Source organism: Wyeomyia smithii, chromosome 1 (assembly GCF_029784165.1).
Source record: "Wyeomyia smithii strain HCP4-BCI-WySm-NY-G18 chromosome 1, ASM2978416v1, whole genome shotgun sequence".
NCBI lineage: Eukaryota > Metazoa > Arthropoda > Insecta > Diptera > Culicidae > Wyeomyia > Wyeomyia smithii.
Window position 1 is genome coordinate 174,917,366 of NC_073694.1, and position 19,096 is coordinate 174,936,461.

Genomic DNA, 19,096 nt, shown 5'->3' on the forward strand with positions numbered 1-19,096 from the left:
ATTGGCAGAAAACAAGATTTTCTGCATTTAAATCGATATACTCAACTTTGAACAGCTATAGCTCTTCTTATGGACATTCTAGCTCTTAAGTGTCTTTTGCAAAGTTGTTAGGCATCTAAAATACTATACTTTAACATAATGTAGTGCATTATTAAAGCATTATTGAGCTCTCTAGAAAGGTAAATGCAAACCAATAGGAACCAAAAAAACTTGGTTCTGGAAAATCGATCACTTTTCCCCACCCTACTCTATATATTAGTGAAATAATATGGGTTTAGTTGACCTGTTGACACCCCAAGCCTGCCTACTAAAGTAAGACGTAGTCCTGCGGTAACAAAAAACTAATACTCACAGACACATTCGATAATGCTCATGGCAACTCCAAGGTCGCTCTTGTCGTATGAAAATGAAAGTAACTCCTTGATCAGTTGACTTTGTGCATCAATCGGTCCTTGTTGGTTGGAGATGGCGCCGCCGTATTGCACCAGATGCAGAATCACCTTCAACAATATCTCTTTCAGTTTATCCTTAACGTTGCACTTTAGCTCCAGCCATATGAATAATTCTAGAACAAGCTTACACACCGTCGGACCGGCCTGGGGTTGAAAATGTAAAATTGAATTTCATGTAGGTACAATATCAAATAGCTAGTGATTAATTCGTGATGCAATACTCACATATCGGTTGCTATCGAGTGATGAAAGTGACTGATCTACACCGGAGAAGAAACGCAGCAGCATCTTTTCAAAGTTGTCATCACTCACAATAAGATTGCCCATTCTGCGAAAATGATTATCACTACTAGTGCAGTTTGCATCGATATAATCCGCCTCGAAGTGTGGTTTGCATGCCAAAATCAAACATTGGAAACCCAGACACCAAGCTCGTAACTTGATGTTTGGATGAGTGGCCAACGCATTCAGCAGACCATGGACGGCACGATCCCCGAAAGGTATTTTCGGGAAAGAGTACGCATTTAGCCCTGGCGCATTGCTTCCTGGAACCTGCTCCAATGTTTCGCCATTAAGAGTCAACCAAAGTTGTAAAATTTTCTCCAAGTTTAACCATGAATCCACCAGATGCAAATCGCACAATATGTTATCGAACACTTCCGTAAGCATTGCATTTGTCTCGATACCCTGCTGATACTCGATACCGGACCAAGCTTCTACGATCGCATCCGGCCATCCCTCTAGCTCAGGACTGCATGCGGCGTTCAGTGAGTCCCCAGCGGTAACTTGGGGCAGGCTTGCGATCAGATTGAAAGTAGCTTTCATTGCCAGCCTCCGGAGAGTTATTTCCACGTTTGTGTCTAAACCAATTTCAAGTCGGGCGTCCATCGCGGAGGAGATAGTTCTGAAATATATGAATGGTACGTAACCTTATATTGCTACACGCAAAATTTAACTCAACACCTACTTGTATAAAAACGTAAGTCCATTGCGGCTGCTCGTTACACTAGCATTAGCATCTTTTTTGAAAACTCGCTTCTCACGTTCTAGCATGTCGTCTAATATAAGAATATCCTCCATATCGGCATCATCGCATTCCATCAAAGACGGTAGCTGATTTTTAACTGCATCCGCATAACTGACGTCTTTAGTGACTTGTATATTATTCATCACCGGTTTAAATGCGGTCTCCATTGCTGGTGGTCGACTTGACGAGCCGTGTTCAGATACTGAAGGTAATGCTTCATCTCCGCTGGAATTTCCGGAATCATTCTCATCATCTTTATAGTTCTTATCGGCTTCGAGTACATCCTGAAGCAAACAGGTGATGGCATGAACAGCCCATGGCTGCTGTTGATTTTCCCAAACCGCAATTCTTACTAGTTGTAGCAGCTGGTTGGTGGTAATAATTTTCGATAGTTGAACTACTGGTCTGCATGCTAGTACCAAGCGCGCAATGATTTTGCATGTAATCAAAAACAAATCCATATTGCAAGTGAAATTCATGCTTAGAATCAACCCGATCAGTCCGCGAATCACTACTATTATATTGCCAATTTTCAACGATTTCAGTCCTTTATCGAATGCTGTTTCGTTATCATTCGTACTACCATCCGAGTTATTATTGTTTAATCCATTACCACCCAGTGTGTTTCGTGCGACGCCATCCGTGCCGCAAGGAATGCGAATTGATTTGCCCTTAGTGATATCGTTGAAATAATCGCCAAATGATTGTTTTACGCTATTTTGTAATTTCTTCAGTTGATTCTCGTGCTGCTTAAGTGCCATTTCTAGCTTACTAGCGGCACCCTGCAATGCATCGGTGTGTATTGTGTACATTTTTTCACCAATAGCGTTACTGTTCCCACTACTTAATCCGGAACTTGAATGCTTACTCTGGAGAAATCTCTTTTTGAATGTTCTAGTCAATGTCCTCAAGCCTCCATTGCTCATATTGAGGCGCGCTTTCACCATATCGGTTTCCCCGGACATAAAATCCCACCGCATGTTACTTTGATCCTTTTTGCTTTCGGATGTGCCGTCATCGAGACAAACCGATAAAAACAGTAGAATCCACCCCAGTAGATTGAGATCGGTGTTGCACCAGATATTCAACCCACTTGAACTGTTCGTCGATAGGGGGGCAAGTAGTGTTGCCAAACTCTTCAGTATAGCATCAATTACGACGGATCGACAACTGCCCATGGAAATACTCTTTCTACCAAGATAGGTGAGAAGGAAAAACACACGATCCTGGGGGAATATGCGGCTGTTTTGTGACGAGTACAGTTTGAAAAACTTGTCAGCCAGAAAATCGCCCCACCACGATTGGAAGCAGCACATTCTAACAAGCATTGAGCATGTCGCCAATTGAATGTGAGTATCGCCGTTGATCACTAGGGTATCGAATAGAAGATTACATGTGTTCAGATCGAAGTACGGATAGATGTTGGTTACATTCTGAATTCCATAGGTGGTGATCAAGTGTAGAAGCGTTTCTATGAGGCACTCACTGAGAACACGTAATTTGTCGGTGTAGAGAGAAGACAGATCGGACCCCACCTTCAGTTGTTTTGGGAGTTCAGCCAATGGTAAGGGACCTCTGATGCGATCAATTACCCTTTTGATAACATTCAGCTGATGCTGGAAAGCCATGCATTCTTCATACGTAGCGTACACCTTATGGTTGTCAGGGAATGCTGAATTGGCATGGCTAGATCCTGTTGTGTCTCCATTATTCTCTTTGATACGATTTAAAAACGCCTGCATATGTGCAATGTTCGACGACTCACTGTTTACTAACGGTTGCAATAGGTCTATCAATTTACTGCTGGATAGACAATAGCGACAATGAACGTCTTCGTACAGAGCTTTGAGAATTTTCACTTGAGCCGGTAAATTGATTTTTCTGTTTTTGAGATACTTCATCACGGGATCTCCATAACCTTCGCGATCCAAGATTACAATATGACCATAAAATGATCCCATAGGTATTCGACATCTCGTAGCGGACATTCCGTACCTACCGGTGATTGTAATCTTAAGGTAGCGACATATTGGTGGTGGTTGTAAATCGCTTAGTACCAGTGTACGAGAACCAATATCCTGGGAGACAACAAGACGAATGCTGTCCGCTTCTTCTTCGAAGCACCAAATGTCAATAAACAGTGATGCCAAATCCGAACAAGAAGGAATGATTAAATCGGTCAGCATAATCGGCGCTCCAAAGTCCAGCGTAATATAACGCATTGCTCCAGAATGCATCCTTTCCACGACGATTGTCTGCTTTGGTGGGGTACTCAAAAGTTTATGCCACGGAAGCCCATTAGCACTCTCATCTGTGTTGCCTTCTTCGAAAAACTCCTGTATCTTGTTGTTTAGTGCGATGGATGCTTGTGATTTGTCATAAATTATCGATGATTCATTGGCATTTTCTCCCACGAACACAATTCTTGGCTCGTTGGAAGGTCCCCAACTCTCGATTTCATTGAAACTCTCATTCTGTGAATCGATTTCTTCTGCCGTTTTCTTCGCCTCGTTGAAATCATCTTTCATTTTATGCTTCTTAAGGGCGGAGTAGAAAATCTTGTCCACCAGAATGTTCTTCACGTTGTTCATCATATCGTCATCCAGATTTTCCTTGTCGTCCATTTTGACGTGGTTTTGTACCGTTTCGATATTGTTCTGGGTATTATTCTCCATCAGAAAATCGTCAATGATGTTAGTTGCTTGAATATTGTTAGCATCTACATTCTCTAGGCGAGTGGCATCCGAAGTTGAACTACATACGTAATGCAAGGGTTCTACTTCTAGTAAACCTTTGAAATGGTTGCCGATTCCCCTGCGCCTCAACTGCAACGGTAGGAACTTTAGCTCCGAGCCATCGGCAATGCAAACCGAACGCAGGTCTATCGACTGGTTGTTTGCTCCCGTTCCCGTGGTCTTCGTGATTGAGCAGGAATATGTCATATTGTTGTTTTTCGCTGTCAGTGGTTGAGAATCGAAAATCTCGGCCTCGAACGGAGACCCATACAAACCGAAGCGAGTTCTTAGCAAAGCCGTATACGGGTTACTCCGTTTGCGCATCTCGCTCGCAACTTCTGTCAAGAGGAAGATGCATTTTTCCGAAATAAGACCATGCGAATCGTAAGTCGAAGCACCCGAAATTAGCATTGTAAACCAACGCAGTGCGCCGGCGTGGTTTGAGTTGATTATTTCCGGCAGACAGGTTATGATGGCCTGTTTGAGTGACTTTTCAAACGAGTTACACACGTCCTTGTCGATCATGTTCTGGGCGCCACTGAAATGGAGAAAAAATTTGAGATTTATATTTACGGCGAGGAAAACTAAATTTTTCATTTCGCGTACTTATACAACCGAGATTACGTTTATGATTGTTAAAGCAAGTGGCAAAGGTTTATTTTAAGTACAAAAAGAACCGGGAGGGATCATTGAGGATTCATTGTTCCCCAAGTAGATTGCAAAAAAAAAAAAATAAATAAAACTGAAAATTTGTTTGTTGGGAACGTAACGGTAAAAAAACACCGTCATAAATATGTTTAGCATATCACCATTAGACCGGGACACGGTTATATAGGAAAAATCGATGGTGTTATTTTTTCGCTCCCATGCACTTTTAGTGTTTTTTATGAGTCCTACAACAACTGTGTAAATATTCAGATCGATCGGTGGAACTATATTTTTGCGCCCGATTTTCAAAGTTTCCATACGATTTTATATGGGAGAGTTCACTTTTTCGAAACTTATTCTCTAGAGATGTCCAGTTGGCTCCTAAAAATATAGCGATACATGATATTTGTAGGAAATTTTTCCTGGGAAAAACTCTTCTGAAGACCGTAAGGCGCTACGATGCTTGTAGAAACAGTTATTTCCCTCAAACTGATGGAATATCTGACGAACGGCTTACAATTGAATTTTTCTAGCAACACTGCTGCAGCATGTTGCAGTTGCAAATTCAATCATGTGATAAGAAATGATATCGTGTAAATTTTATCTTGGAGGCTTCTCCGAATATACTATGAGCAAAACTCACACTTTCAAGCTTTTTTTTCTGTATGCCTGAAGGGCACTGGGTTCTGATTCTTGCTGATTGTCTTTTGTGGCGGGCCCCGATTACTGTTTTGTTGTAAACTTGTATCCCAATTAGGTACAACATAGTTGATGAAACTAATGACCTGCTTGGGACAAGAGCTCCATACTTGGCATGGGGTTGAAAGGTAACATCCTAAGAAGTTGTACCCAGAGGAAGCAAGAGCTTCGCAAGAGCAAAGCAAATGCTCTGAACTCTCTGGTTCAGCTTTACAGAATCGGCAGGTGTCGTTCAACACTACACCGATTTACTTTAAATGATAAAAAGCGGGACAATGTCCGGTGAGGAGTCCCGTGATTATCCGTAGCTCACTACGATTTAGACTAAGTAGCTTTCTGGCGGTTCCAGGTTTCGGATAGATTAATTGTTTAGCTTGTCTACAACCCTGTACTTGTTGCCATTGGGATGCTATTTCTAGCCTTTCCCAAGTTAGTAGTTCGCTTCTGATAGCGGAAATGAACGTACCTACCCAGAAACGGCTCGGGCTCAATTAACCGCTGAGCTGATTCCTGTCTTGTTAGGTAGTCAGCGTGTTCACCCAAAACAGAAAAACTGAGTTCTGTCGGGAAAGTGCCCGTAGAGTTTCAATGCATTCCCAAACAAGTTTGGAAGCGCATGTGACGGACTTAAGTGCTAGTAGTCCTGCATGACTGTCCGAGAATATACCGATTTTCGCATGTCTGTAGTTGCGTTTCAGACATATTTTTGCGCAGATATATATGCCATATACCTCTGCTTGAAAAGCAGTGGGTCATTTGCCCAGGGAAAACGTTTCTCTGATACCGGGTCCGTATATACCAGATCCCGCTAAGGATCCCATTTTCGATTAAAAATTCCGTATAAAAACTGACGATGCCAGGTGAAAGATTAGGCCCTCCATTGTTCCACATAGAGCGGTTTGTTTCAGCAGTTTATACGGAATATCCATGTTGGTCCTTACGTCCATCCAGTCGAAGACTGTAGTTAATAGCGGAGTTAGTTTGAACTCCCTAAGTATGCGAAGGTGGCCGATTTGGTCCCAGCGAAGCGAAGCGTTATATTGCGTGTGGCAAACATGTAAAATTGCGTTACATGGGGGTGGGTGGGTATTGAAAATTGCCAAATTCCACGTTATGTAATATTTGAATGGTTCTCAAGCCGTTGAATTTTTGAGAGTTTGGCTTGGGCAGTCACTTCGTTCGCCACCACACAAGGGCAGCATAGGTAATTCTTGGTCAGGGTGCCAAGTCAAGTTTCAGTCCCCAGGTCTTACCAAACATAGTTCTGCAGGCCCAGATCGCCGAGGTCGCTTCCTTAGCGGCTAGATCCAGTTGTGCAGACCAATTCAGTTTCTTATCCAGAATAATTCCGAGGTATTTGACTTCGTTGCTGAAACTCAGTCTAACTTCATTCAGCGTTAGGGGAGTGATGGAGATCTTCCTCCGTCTACTGAATGGCATTAACACTGTAATACTGTAATTGAGGGGTTTATGTTTGGACCCTCCTGTAGACACCATAATATGGTGGCATTCAGAGCCGCTTGCATTCGGTTCGACAGAGTTGCGTCGTGTTCACCTCTGACGATGAGGACGATGTTATCAGCGTATCCAATGACCTCGTATCCAAGCTGTGAAAGCTTATTGAGAAGTGCGTTGACAACTAGTGACCATAACAAGGGCGAGAGAACTCCTCCTGTGATCACTCTGCTAGAGAGCATTGCGTGTATCCAGCTCCTTGAAGTGAGGTCGATTCCCTTATTGAAGAGAGCCGTATTAATTGATGTAAAGGATGTGTTATCGAAGGCCCCTTATATATCAAGAAAGGCACATAGCGCCGTCTCCTGATATTTCAGGGACTTCTCAATCAACGTCACTAAGCTGTGAAGAGCGCTTTCAAGCTTAATTTCGCGCGAAATTATTTCTCATTCTTAAGCAAGTTTGCAATAGCAGCATACTGTAGCAGTGTTGCTGGAAAAATTTAATGGTAAGCCGTTCAGCAGGCATTCAATCAGTCTGAGGTGAATAACTTTTTCAACAAGCATTGTAGCGGCTAACGGTCTTCAGAAAAGTTTTTCCCAAAAAAAAATTTTTACAAATATTATGTATCGATATATTTTTAGGAGCCAACCGAACATCTCTAGAGAATAAGTTTTGAAAAAGTGGATTTTCCCATAGAAAATAGTATGGAAACTATAAAAATCGGGCGCAAAACTATAGTTCCACTGTGTGTTAGTGTACAGGACAATTGCGGGGCTAGCGATACTGACACTAACAACAGTCTCTATCGAGCAGGGACTCAAACCTACGACGACTGGCTTGTTAGGCCAGCATCGTACCTCAAGACCAGTTGGAAGGCTTTTGCAGTTACTGTAATTGTATTCGAGTACGTCCTGTGTGCTTCAGTGATACGAAAATTGACATCTAATAGTGCAAGTATCGCGAAAGATACTAGTTGAAATATCCTTGCGTGGTACTGAAGTGTTGGCGCAGCTATAGTTTTTCGATACGAGGTAGTCTCAGTTGACGGCTATTAAAAAGTTTAGTAAAGTGATTGGCGATTGAAGGGATAACGCTAGGGGTAAGACACCATTGATATAATGCGAATTATTTTCAATATTTGATATTACAAAGTATTTATCTTTGAATTTCCAAGCTTTAGTCGACCTATATCACAACTCTTCGACAGCACATTATTGTCGGAGTGATACGAATGTGACATATGAACGATAAATATCAAAATGTATCCACCAATATCGTATAATATTACCGAAATATTTCTCTTAAAAATTAAGTTGTCTAGCCCCTAGGGATAACGCTTGTCTCGGAATTAGACATCGGAATTTGGCCATGACTGCTACAGTCGATTTGCTTGTGATCACTGCGGCGATGCAGTAAAGACCATGGACGACCACATTATGTGTATGGGTTTCTGTAACCAAGCGACCTATATAAAATGCGCCAAACTAAACGCTCCCAAGAACATACTTACAGGAGCGTAGTAACTTGTTCTGGATGTGTAGGCATTGCGTGAACCTGGTGGTTTCTCTGGTGTACACATTCGAACTCTGGACCGCCCCCTGTTTTTAGGAACACCCGCTTGAACCACGAAATCGCTCCACGGCTACAACGGTACGGGTCCGGTGGATAGCAGTGAAGCGAGACTTTCTTCTGATCCTGTTTTCACTGTGTACTACCAGAACGCCAGAGGCCTACGTACAAAAACACACGACCTTCGATTACGTCTCTCCAGTTGCGACTACGACGCTCAGGTTTTGACTGAAACATGACTTCGGCCGGATATTCCGGACTGCGAGCTCTCCCAGGACTACCAAAGCTTCCGATGTGACCGCAATGAGGCTTCAGGTCATCTATCCAGAGGAGGTGGTACCACACCACAGTATTCTGATTCCGTTGCATGATTGTAACATGCTTGAGCAGTCTGTTGTCCAGATTAAGCTGGAGGGTCGCTTTTTGTTCGTCTCTGGAATCTATATCCGGCCTACGTCTAGTCCAGATGTATACAAGTTGCATACCACAGCTGGAGACGAAGGATGACATCGTCTTGACACTAAGTGATTACAATTTACCCGATTTACAATGGAACTTCGACGAGGATATCATCGGATATTTGCCTTCGAATGCATCAACCGAGCAAGAGGAAACTCTTGTGGGAAAAATGCTTGTAAATGGCTTGAATCAAGTTGATTCATATGTGAACGCGAACAGTAGGCTGGTCGATCTGGCCTTCACATCGAAATAATATCGATCTCACAGAACCAGCCGTTCCCTTACGCAATATCGAAGTTCATCATAGACCATTCATTCTAAAATTCGACGTCGATTCACGCCGGGTGACTGTCAGCATGCCCCTGCTGTTTTGGATTTCAAGAACAGTGATTTTATTTTCTTGGACGACCTTCTCAGCAGAGGAAACTGGAATCGGCTCATGAACGGCGATTCAGTGGATGTCATTACTAGTAGATTCTACGAAAAACTCAATCAAATTTTTCGCGATCATATCCATCTCCGCCGATCTCCCTTTAACGGCACTGAGTGAAAGCCTTGGTGGAACGTTGAACTTTGTACTCTACGCAATAAACTCCACAAGGCCGATACGGTCGGTACAACTCGCTACTTGCCACTAGCTTCGAAGATCATGTTGAGAGAATACAGTCCAACCTCAAGCAAACCCCTTCGATATTCTGGAAATTCATGCGTTCACAGAGAACGTGCAATCACATTCCTGCTACGGTTTCTCTAGATGGTACAACGGAAATCTCTCTCATCGAGGTGGCAAATCTGTTCGCTAAGGTTTACCAGTCCAAAAAGGTAATGGTAAAACGGAACATGACTAAAATTTTCCTCTGCTGAACTTCACTCCAAACGGCGTTTAAAAGGCATAAGCCAATCTCGACGCTACTAAGAGCCCTAGACCGCTCTTCATGAAATACTGCGCACGCTCACTCTCCCTTCCGATTTCCTGCATATTCAATCGTTCTTTGTAGGAGAAGACTTTTCCTAAACAATGGAAAATTGCATCTATTACACCTATCCATCAGTTCGCTAATCGTAATAATGTCGGGAATTAATTCACTTGTATGCTGCACCAGTAAGACCTTCGAAACGCTGGTTCATATATGATGCTTTTCGACCCTTGATATCGGAGCTCCGACACGGATTTGTTCAGCTTCAGCGTCTCTCCACAACCACGAGCTTGATGTGCTACACAAATACGTTGTTCCGAGTGATTGAACTACGCAATCAGATTGACTCCATCTACATTGATTTTGCAAAAGCGTTCGACACGGTATCACACCGTCGTGCCTGCGACAAACCAAACGTGTTAGGTCTTCTTGATTGGCTGGTCAATTGGATCCGTTCTTACTTAACCAAAACTTCGAGAAGATACACTCAAATGGTTCGGAATTCTTTCAAATCACGTCGGGTGTCCCACAAGGCAGCTTCCGGGGACCGCTGATTTTCGTATTGTTCATGAACGACTTGTGTCCTCGTCTATCATATTTCAAGCAGTTGTTTGCAGATAACCTGAAGATGTACAGGAGTATCAATTCCATTCTCGATTGTTTGGCTCTCCAACGCGATATAGACATTCTCTTTCGATGATGTGACGGGAATGAAATAAGCATCAATGGCAAGAAATGCAAAATAATCTCTTTCACTCGTCGCTGTACTACAATCAACCACCAGTACCTACACCCTTAAACCATCCCCGTTGGAACGTGTCTCCACCATCTTCGATCTAGGAGTGATGCTAGACTTCAAATTGAGATTCAACTACCACGTAGCACTAATATCATCAAAGGCATATGCTGTTCTTGAAGATCTCCTTTTTTTGCTGTTCCCACACAAAGAATTACGTACGGTCAGAACAATCCACTTAAAGCTTGCCTGAGGGCCTTTAACATCGTTGGCGGTCACTACAACTTCACTAATTCCAAGAATGTTTTAAAAAATAGAATTAAGATTAGGTAGTGTACTCTGTACGCATTATTCGAAGACGAAACAATAAATAATAATAAAATATCAAGGTTGTTGATAAAAATAAGAGCAGTGAAGTAGAATGTAGTAGGATTTTGTTTCAATCAGTTACAGAATAATTTTGTGGTATGATATGAAAAATTGCTTAATGTTACTTACTCGAGAACTAGGCTGATGAGTTTCACACATTTGTGCGCAATACTGCGATTGCCCAGCACAATGCAATGCCTAATGATGTTCTCCAGATGGCGTTCGATGATGCGAATGCACTCGGATTGTTGCACATTTACGTCGCTTGAAGCCACATCTTTGATCTCTGTTAGTATGACTTTCTTGGCAAACGGATTCTTTGGGTATCGATAGCGAACCATTCGAATGGAGACGACCCATATGAGAATGTCGAATACGATGTTCTGCTGCAACTGGAACGCCTCTTCCTCGGTGTAGAGAAGTTTGAGAAGATTACTCAAAAGTAGGTTGGATTCCAACATCGCTAGCCGCTGGGCACGCTCATTTTCGACCTTGTAAACTTGTTTAGTAGATCGTACCGTTATAGATATTTCATTCAACCAGTCGCAACCTGTTGGAAAAGCAAAGAAGTAAGAATGAAAAGCTCACGATTAGACCGATAAATTTTGTCCAAGTGAATAATGAATTTATAAAAAAGGCAAGCCGTAATGTTGAGGAGTTCCGCGAAACCATTGAAAACTCAGATACACAATAGTCTAAACTAACGTGACTAACAAAACAAGCGCTGAACATAAAAAAAACAACAACAGAGGGCAAGTTTATTACCTATGTAAAAGTCATTTTTGCGAGTCTTATTAGGGCCGGCGGAGTCGGGAAAGAAACTGATGCCGTCCTTGCCCGTGGTCCCCGCCGCCGCCGTCGTTGCGTGGTTCGTAGCGGTGGCGTGATTTTGTTGCGAAATATTTGCGAATGATGTTAGCAGGATACTGGTTATGCCCTTCTTACGCACTGGAACTAGTTATGTTCGAAGAAAGGAATAGAAACAAAGATACAAGTGGAAAGCGGGGTTTCCCTGCATTAGAATGGTTTTTTTTTCACACAAACGCTGTAGCCAGTGCGGCAAGAGGGTTAACTTGGAAAGCGACAGGTAAAGTAAGCACACTTCAGAACAACTAGTTGGGAATAAGACACCGTTAGCGGGATGACATACTCAATCCAAACCGGAAGTAAAGCGTGAGTTCACATTAGTCTGCCGGATGTATACTTACCTCTGGTTTTTGCCTGTCCATCTTTGGAAAGATCTGTCATTGTTTTAATGTGCAACAGATAATTGCGCCCTTTGGATTTTAGTAATTTTGGACTAGTTAGCGTAACAGAACCAGCCTGTTCGCTTAAATCCATGCAAGCGGCCAGTTCTATAGGTCCAACTAGAATTTCTGCGTTTCTTGCCTGAAGGTACTCTTCACTTAGTACAGGATTTTCAACCAAATCTGCTTCGAATAAAAGGTTGTTTCTGAACAATGTTTAGCTAATAAAAATAAGTTATCTTACTTTTTCCGTCAACTGATCCTATGTTGAAGTTTATGGATTCATCGACACGATTAATCGACTGGGTTTTTCGCCTTGAACACAATCCGATTGATTTCTGCTTTAGCAAAGTTACTTGAATTGCAGGTGGACTAGTACACGGTTGATAGAGAGAAAATTTAAAATCTATGTGACCTAAGGAGGTACACTTAGGTAGATTTAACTCAATTAGGTGGTCGTCCCAAGTGAAGCTGCAAAGAGGTGAACAAATGCTATAAGGATATCGAACACAATTAAAAAACAGTTCAAACTTACGCATCATTGTGCAATCGCCAGGTTTTTGTTAGGTGCGTATCGTCGCCTGGCCGCAAATGTTGGGGATGCCGGCGCTGCTTTTGAGCTTGTTCAAGTTCACTCCAGCAGCCAGGTACTTCGGCTGAATACGGCGTAAGCATATCATTGAACAATGTTAAAGAATACAACACTCTTAACGTGTTCATCGAAAGTTCTGTTTTATATGCAAATAAAACATCTCCTGACTGTTGACTATCGGCCGCTGAAATCCGAGCGTTTCCACTATTCGGCGCTGATACAGTTGCTAAAACTTGCGCTGGCGATGAAGAGGTTGATGGTGTAGCCTCATACTTTAACATATTGACAACTGAACTGGTAACCGAAGTCCCAGCTGCTTGCATATCGTACTGGATCTGATCATTGCAAGCGAGTTTGATGCTGTTATTACCCATAATATTGGTGACATCATCGTCTCGCTCGTCACTAGAATCTGCATCAAGATCGTAAAACGAATAAAAGTGAAGACAGCCGCTAGCTGTGCAACCACACAGACGTTCAAGGCTTTTGCAGTAAGTTGCGGATACAAAGCGGTCATCTTTCACGCTTGCTTCAGATATTGTTCCGAAAGTTTTTAGAGAAATAACTCTTAACTTTCCATCGGCACAAGTCATCACAAATATTCCGCACTCCGTTTCAGGACCACCGAAGCATCGTCCACTGCTATCAAACCTAGGAAGCATTACGATTTCAACTGGGGCTTCATCTTCAGACAAAAGCCTTTCGATAGGTTCATCCGGCCGAATCAAACCTTCCTCGTTCAAGGAGTACAAATACAATATTGTTTTCGTCTTCTCACCAACAACTTCCTCATCTGTATCTTCGAGAGCTGCTGCATTCTCTGGTTTATTCTCGATAACGATATCCTCAGTAACCTTTTGCTTTGCTCTCAAAACAACCAACAGATGTTTATTATCACTTGACGGAATAACATGCTCAAGACAGTACTGTTGATGTGAGTCTGGGTTAGGTAATTCAATATACTGCAATGGAATGCAGCTAATGTCGCAGCTTGATGGGACGACGCTAGGGGATGTCGGTAGAACCATCGGGACATTACTACTGTCTGTCACTGATGCTTTGACCGAAAGAAGCTTCGTAGAAGAAGGCGTACTGCTACCACTACTCAAATTCGGACTTGTGAATAACATACTAGTAGGGCCCTTAAAATTGCCAACACCGGTGCCTAAACCCAAATTGATCGGCGATGATTTAGCAGCAGGTGGTGGTGGCTGCATAGTAAATTCGTTTCCGACAAACTTATCTGTCGATGAACCACCCATTGATGCCGCCGACGACGAAGAAGAAGCTTCGATAAGTTTAGTCAACGTATCGTCAAGTTTAGCACCGAACTGTTGACTCAGTTTCGATTCCGCTTTCTTCAATGTGTCCATGCAGATCAACTTATCTATTGATTCCAGCAGCTGCGAATCGGGATTGTCCGATAGGAATTTTAAGAAATTGTCCTCGTATTTTTCGTCAATTGTGCTGAGAGAAGTTTTCTTCACCGGTGGGATAGGGATGACAGGTGAGTTCAAAATAGAATTATTAGCTTGTTTAGTGTTGCCCACGATTGCTGGCGTGTGTTCCTCCAATGAACTGATCGGATCTTCAATATTGTATACAATCAACAGAAATGTTGCTGATCTGTTCGAATCCGGTTCCGTACTATGAACTTGTACGCCGCAAATAATTTTCGTTCCTAGCATCTTCGGTTTTAAGGAAAGTGTGGCCATTTTGGGCTTCGGAATGCCACTCAATGGTTTTACAAAGTACGTTGCAAGCGCATTCAGCTCTATTTCATTGATCAATGCTGTTGGGCTTATGGAAGTTGTTGTCAAAATATCTGGATGCAGTTTAATTTCGAAGTCGTGAACTTTTGTCAACTGCCTTTCAATGTTCCACACACTTATTTTGGATGTTGGGTTTCCGGTACAGAACACATTACCACGATCACCGGATGAAATGATTTGGAATCCACCGGTTGCAACAGCAGGACTAGTAGCATACGTCACCGATAGTGGCACGTTTTGCGTAAACTCTCCCTTCACAAATGGACATTCAGGAGAATGTCGCTCATGCTCACTCCACGGCTCGTCAGTTTTTTCCCAGCACACCAAACAAACGTTACAAGTGAAGCACATCGCTCGGTCATCGTTCCCATTATCTCCTGGATAATGATAAAATCCAGCCTGGGCCATTTGGTCAGGCAAAACCCATTTATAATCCATATGAGGCCATCCTTCGAAGGTTTGCCTTCGTGTGGCTTCAGAAAACATATGAAAACGATTTAACGTGGTTGGCTCCGTTACGCGGGCTCCTTCCAGCAAATCCGTTAACCGTTCATTGATCGCGGAAGCGATCGCAAGTGCTGGGATGTGTCGATCTAATCGCTTCAACTGCATAACCATTCCACCAGCAACCATACGCAGAGAGGAGTGAGGCAGCTCCAAGCAAACGGTTTCCCACTGTAAAATAAAATAAAACATGCATGAGATGTGTGTCGCAAAACCGAAAAACGTTAAAATCTGCCTTTTTGTATTGACATGCAGGACTAAAATAATTACGTTACAGCCAATATTATTGCTTTAGACAAACCTAATAGAATTATTTTTTTAACTGGTAAGTACAGATGATACGAACCCTAACGATATTTTTGGTTAATGTGTATGGGATAGTTACCGATTACATTAAACTACACAGATTTTGAGCACTTTAAAAGTATTTTTGATACTTTAACAGCGCAGTCATTTTACTATGTAGGAAGCTAGCGTAGGAAAAAAGTTTTTCACTGATTTACCTTCTGTGCTTTGATTCCCCGTTTTGCATGTTGCTGTGCCTCTCCGATTCTCAGCGTAAGTTCATTCGTAACGTCGGCAGTGTTTTCCAATCCGTGCTGTTCCAAATTCTGCAAACACTGAAGAAACAGTACAGCTTCCGATAGCAGGAACTCTATTCGGATGCTGTCATCTGCTTGTGCAATTGGTGCCTGCAGAATCGTATCCAGTAGTAGAACTCCGTTGTAATCACCACGCATCGATACGTTACGACCATTCCAAAACAGGATTTTATCCTGATCGGGCAGATAGCGGCATCGTGGAGGATCATCACCTGTAACGCATTGATTGACATAAGTAGTGAGGAAATAAAATGTTTGCATTTTACTTACTGGAAATTTGATAACTCTGCAGAATAACCCCAGAATTCACATCTAGCACCTTGACCTCACCTAACCTAGTGAACACTAGGATCACATTTAAAAACGGATGGTACACGATTCGAACTGATTCAGTGTCTACATTTAAATAGCCGTCCTCCTTTAGCCACTGATCATCACTTGTGGCCATCGCGACAAAAATCAGTTTTGAGAAAAAGCAATCACTTTTCCTTTCCAATCGCTGCAGCTAAATCTAATCGCTCGTCGAGATAAAACTGTTTCCTTAATTTGAAAAAGCGTCAGCAAATTCTCTTCCTGGTTTGATCGGCACAAGTTTTGTTACATGAAAAATAACAAAAGAAATTGCAGATTAATAGTGTATTATTCACCTGAGACTGTGCGAAAGATGTAACACCGTAGATTAATCAGATTTTGCATGATTCACCTTTGTTTTTCTCCGCAGATAGTAATCGCATTCTAGCACAAAAACATTTTTTCAAACCCGCTATTCAATTAACATTAACACTGTAGAAATATAGTAACTAGAAAAAATAAAGTGTCTGCTGTCAAAATAATCCACCATCATTGCAGAAATCAGAGCAGAACAGCAAGTATGTGTCAAACTGTGTTGCCGAGCTGTTGTATTAATAAAATCTAATTGAAAAACCACTCAAATAAACTGCATCTGGAAAAATCTATACTGATGCGATGTTTAATGCAGCGCTCATTAGAGCACACAGAAAATCTTAACAGGAAAATTAAATGTAGAATCAGCTAAGAAAAATAAAAAAATAACAAATTGACGGATGAAACTGGCAGCGCTGAGCTCCCAAGTACAAGATACGAGCTAAATGAACTCACATTTTTTTCAGCTAGTAGCTCTCCTCGGATGCTCTCACAATTAGCAAAATGTCCCTGCTCGCAATCACTGTTAAGCACTTGATAGTTTGACGACTGTTCGATGGTTTAGCAATACTTTGTACTACGTTTTGATTACTTCTACTGCAGAAAGCACAGAAAACTTTGCCTATGAAGAATGAAATTTTCTCTGCCTGACAGCACAATTTCCTATTCACCATTCAATCGTATATGTGTGAGTAGGGTTGATCATATTGTATCGATACTTGAAGTCGATATCGCTGACTATCGAGGTCGATATTTCCGAGAGAATGCCCTTTCCTACCCCTTCCCGCATAATCAATAACCATAAAACGTGCCTAACAACTAGTTCAGGATATAGTCACGACTGTATGGGCTATCGTTAAACCATATGGATTATCATCCGTTTATGGTTATTGAATACGCGGGTTACCACAGAACGGAAGGTCAACTTCAGGTATTCGGGTTACTCGCGTTGAAAGAGATTTTGAAGGCTGTTCGCACCTACGTTGCCTACGTGAACACTCATATGTAATTGTCAAAATGTGCGTGATGACAAAAGCGAAAATATTTCCTTCCTTGTTTTTCGCATGCAAAAACCAAACATATATCAGCAACACCGTCAACGCGAATATGATCAAACAGAAAGTGTACACAAAGAGGACTGGAAAATCACAAATGAATTTTCGTTGCACTTAGCAATACACAAAAGTCGCTTTTCACGCGGGGGATACGTGCCGCGTAAAAAAAAACTGCGTGAACTCCGGAATCCGCGTGAAAAAATGCGTAAATTCCGGAGTCCGCGTATAAAAACCGCGTAAATTCCGGAATCCGCACGAGCGGTGGTGGGTTGAAGCTGACAAATTTTACAGCGCACTTCGGGCAGCACGGCAGGTCAAAACTGGGTCAAAATCGAGAAAATAAAGAAGGGTTTTGACAGCAGTTAGTGCGCTTCCAGGTCAAAACGAGGTGAGCTGGTGGAATAAAGAAATTCGCTAATAGTTTTTTGTTTCAGTTTGATTTACTACATATAGTAGTGAAAAAATGAAGTGCTGTTTTCTATTTTGTTCAAATCGAACATCACGAAATTTTGAAAACATAAGCTATAGACCGTTCCGATATTAATAAATACACTTACGATCAACCGTCATTTCAAATAACGTGCAGTATTCAACCAAACGTTGGCTACGTCCTGTTGTTTACATCCAAAAGAAACAGATGCTGTTATTTTTTCTAACATTTAGTGCGAAATTTTAAAAATGCGTGGCCTTTCTCCCGAGCAAAGAAAGCGAATTGTGCACAAATGAGGCACCGTGAGTGGTCTTTCTATAAGAAAATTAGCCAGAGAAGAAGGTATAAGTGTCGGAGCAGTTCAAACCGCATTGCGGAAGTACTGTGAAGAGTGCACATTTACTGATGCCCCAAGACGTGGTAGAAAACCCGAGCCTGTTGATCCCACAACGGAGAAAAAGGTTAAGGAATACTACAAGCGGCATCATTCAGTATCAGTACGAGATGTGACGAGAAAGCTTGGAATCTCGGCGAATAACGTTATGCGCGCCAAGGGAAGAATGGGTCTGCAGACCCGTCGGAAGCAGAAGCAGCCAAAACGAAATCCAAAACAAGCTGAACCTGTAAAACCGAGAGCTCGGGAGCTTTATGACAAACTTCTGAAAAAATGGGGTGTGTTATCATGGATGACGAAACCTACATAAAACTGGACTATAAGACTCTGCCAGGACCGCAATTTTATTCATCACCGAAGGGAAAGGATGTCCCTGGACCAGTGAAAGCCATTTACACCGAAAAATTCGGCAAGAAGGTAATGGTTTTGCAGGCCATTTGTGAATGTGGGAAAATATCTCGTCCATTCATTACGAATGACACAATGAATGGTAAAATTTACGTGAAAGAGTGTTTGCAGAAAAGGTTGTTACCCATGGTTAAGCAGCATAACAATCCTTCAATCTTTTGGCCCGATCTTGCTTCCTGCCATTACTCTAAGGATGCACTAGGGTGGTATAAAACAAATAATGTCACATGTGTCCCAAAGGAGATGAATCCTCCAAACTCCAAAAAAAGATTGGCTTAAAGTGGTAAAAATGGTCGGAGAACACACTGTGCAAAAGCTTATGAGTAGTGTTAAGAGAAAAGTTAGAGAACTCGCGTATCC

General features: G+C 42.2%; 1 protein-coding gene across 5 annotated transcripts in view; it reads right to left on the reverse strand.

Moving 5' to 3' along the window:
- The window catches only part of LOC129721661 (baculoviral IAP repeat-containing protein 6), a 45,349-nt gene extending 28,223 nt beyond the window's left edge, over positions 1-17,126 (reverse strand). For 2 of the 5 annotated variants that reach the window (XM_055674512.1, XM_055674479.1), the window contains exons 1-11: positions 16,906-17,126; positions 16,057-16,359; positions 15,688-15,998; positions 12,852-15,355; positions 12,561-12,787; positions 12,278-12,502; positions 11,835-12,023; positions 11,199-11,619; positions 1,420-4,752; positions 678-1,356; positions 353-596 (exon numbers count right to left, since the gene is read on the reverse strand). In XM_055674512.1, coding sequence (XP_055530487.1) covers positions 353-596; positions 678-1,356; positions 1,420-4,752; positions 11,199-11,619; positions 11,835-12,023; positions 12,278-12,502; positions 12,561-12,787; positions 12,852-15,355; positions 15,688-15,998; positions 16,057-16,234 — 8,311 coding nt within the window. In that variant the 5' untranslated portion in view covers positions 16,235-16,359; positions 16,906-17,126. Of the gene's footprint in view, positions 1-352; positions 597-677; positions 1,357-1,419; positions 4,753-11,198; positions 11,620-11,834; positions 12,024-12,277; positions 12,503-12,560; positions 12,788-12,851; positions 15,356-15,687; positions 15,999-16,056; positions 16,360-16,489; positions 16,587-16,905 lie in introns of all 5 variants that reach the window. The other 3 variants (XM_055674490.1, XM_055674501.1, XM_055674519.1) reach the window with 3 other exon arrangements.
- Between the last annotated feature and the right edge of the window lie 1,970 nt (positions 17,127-19,096).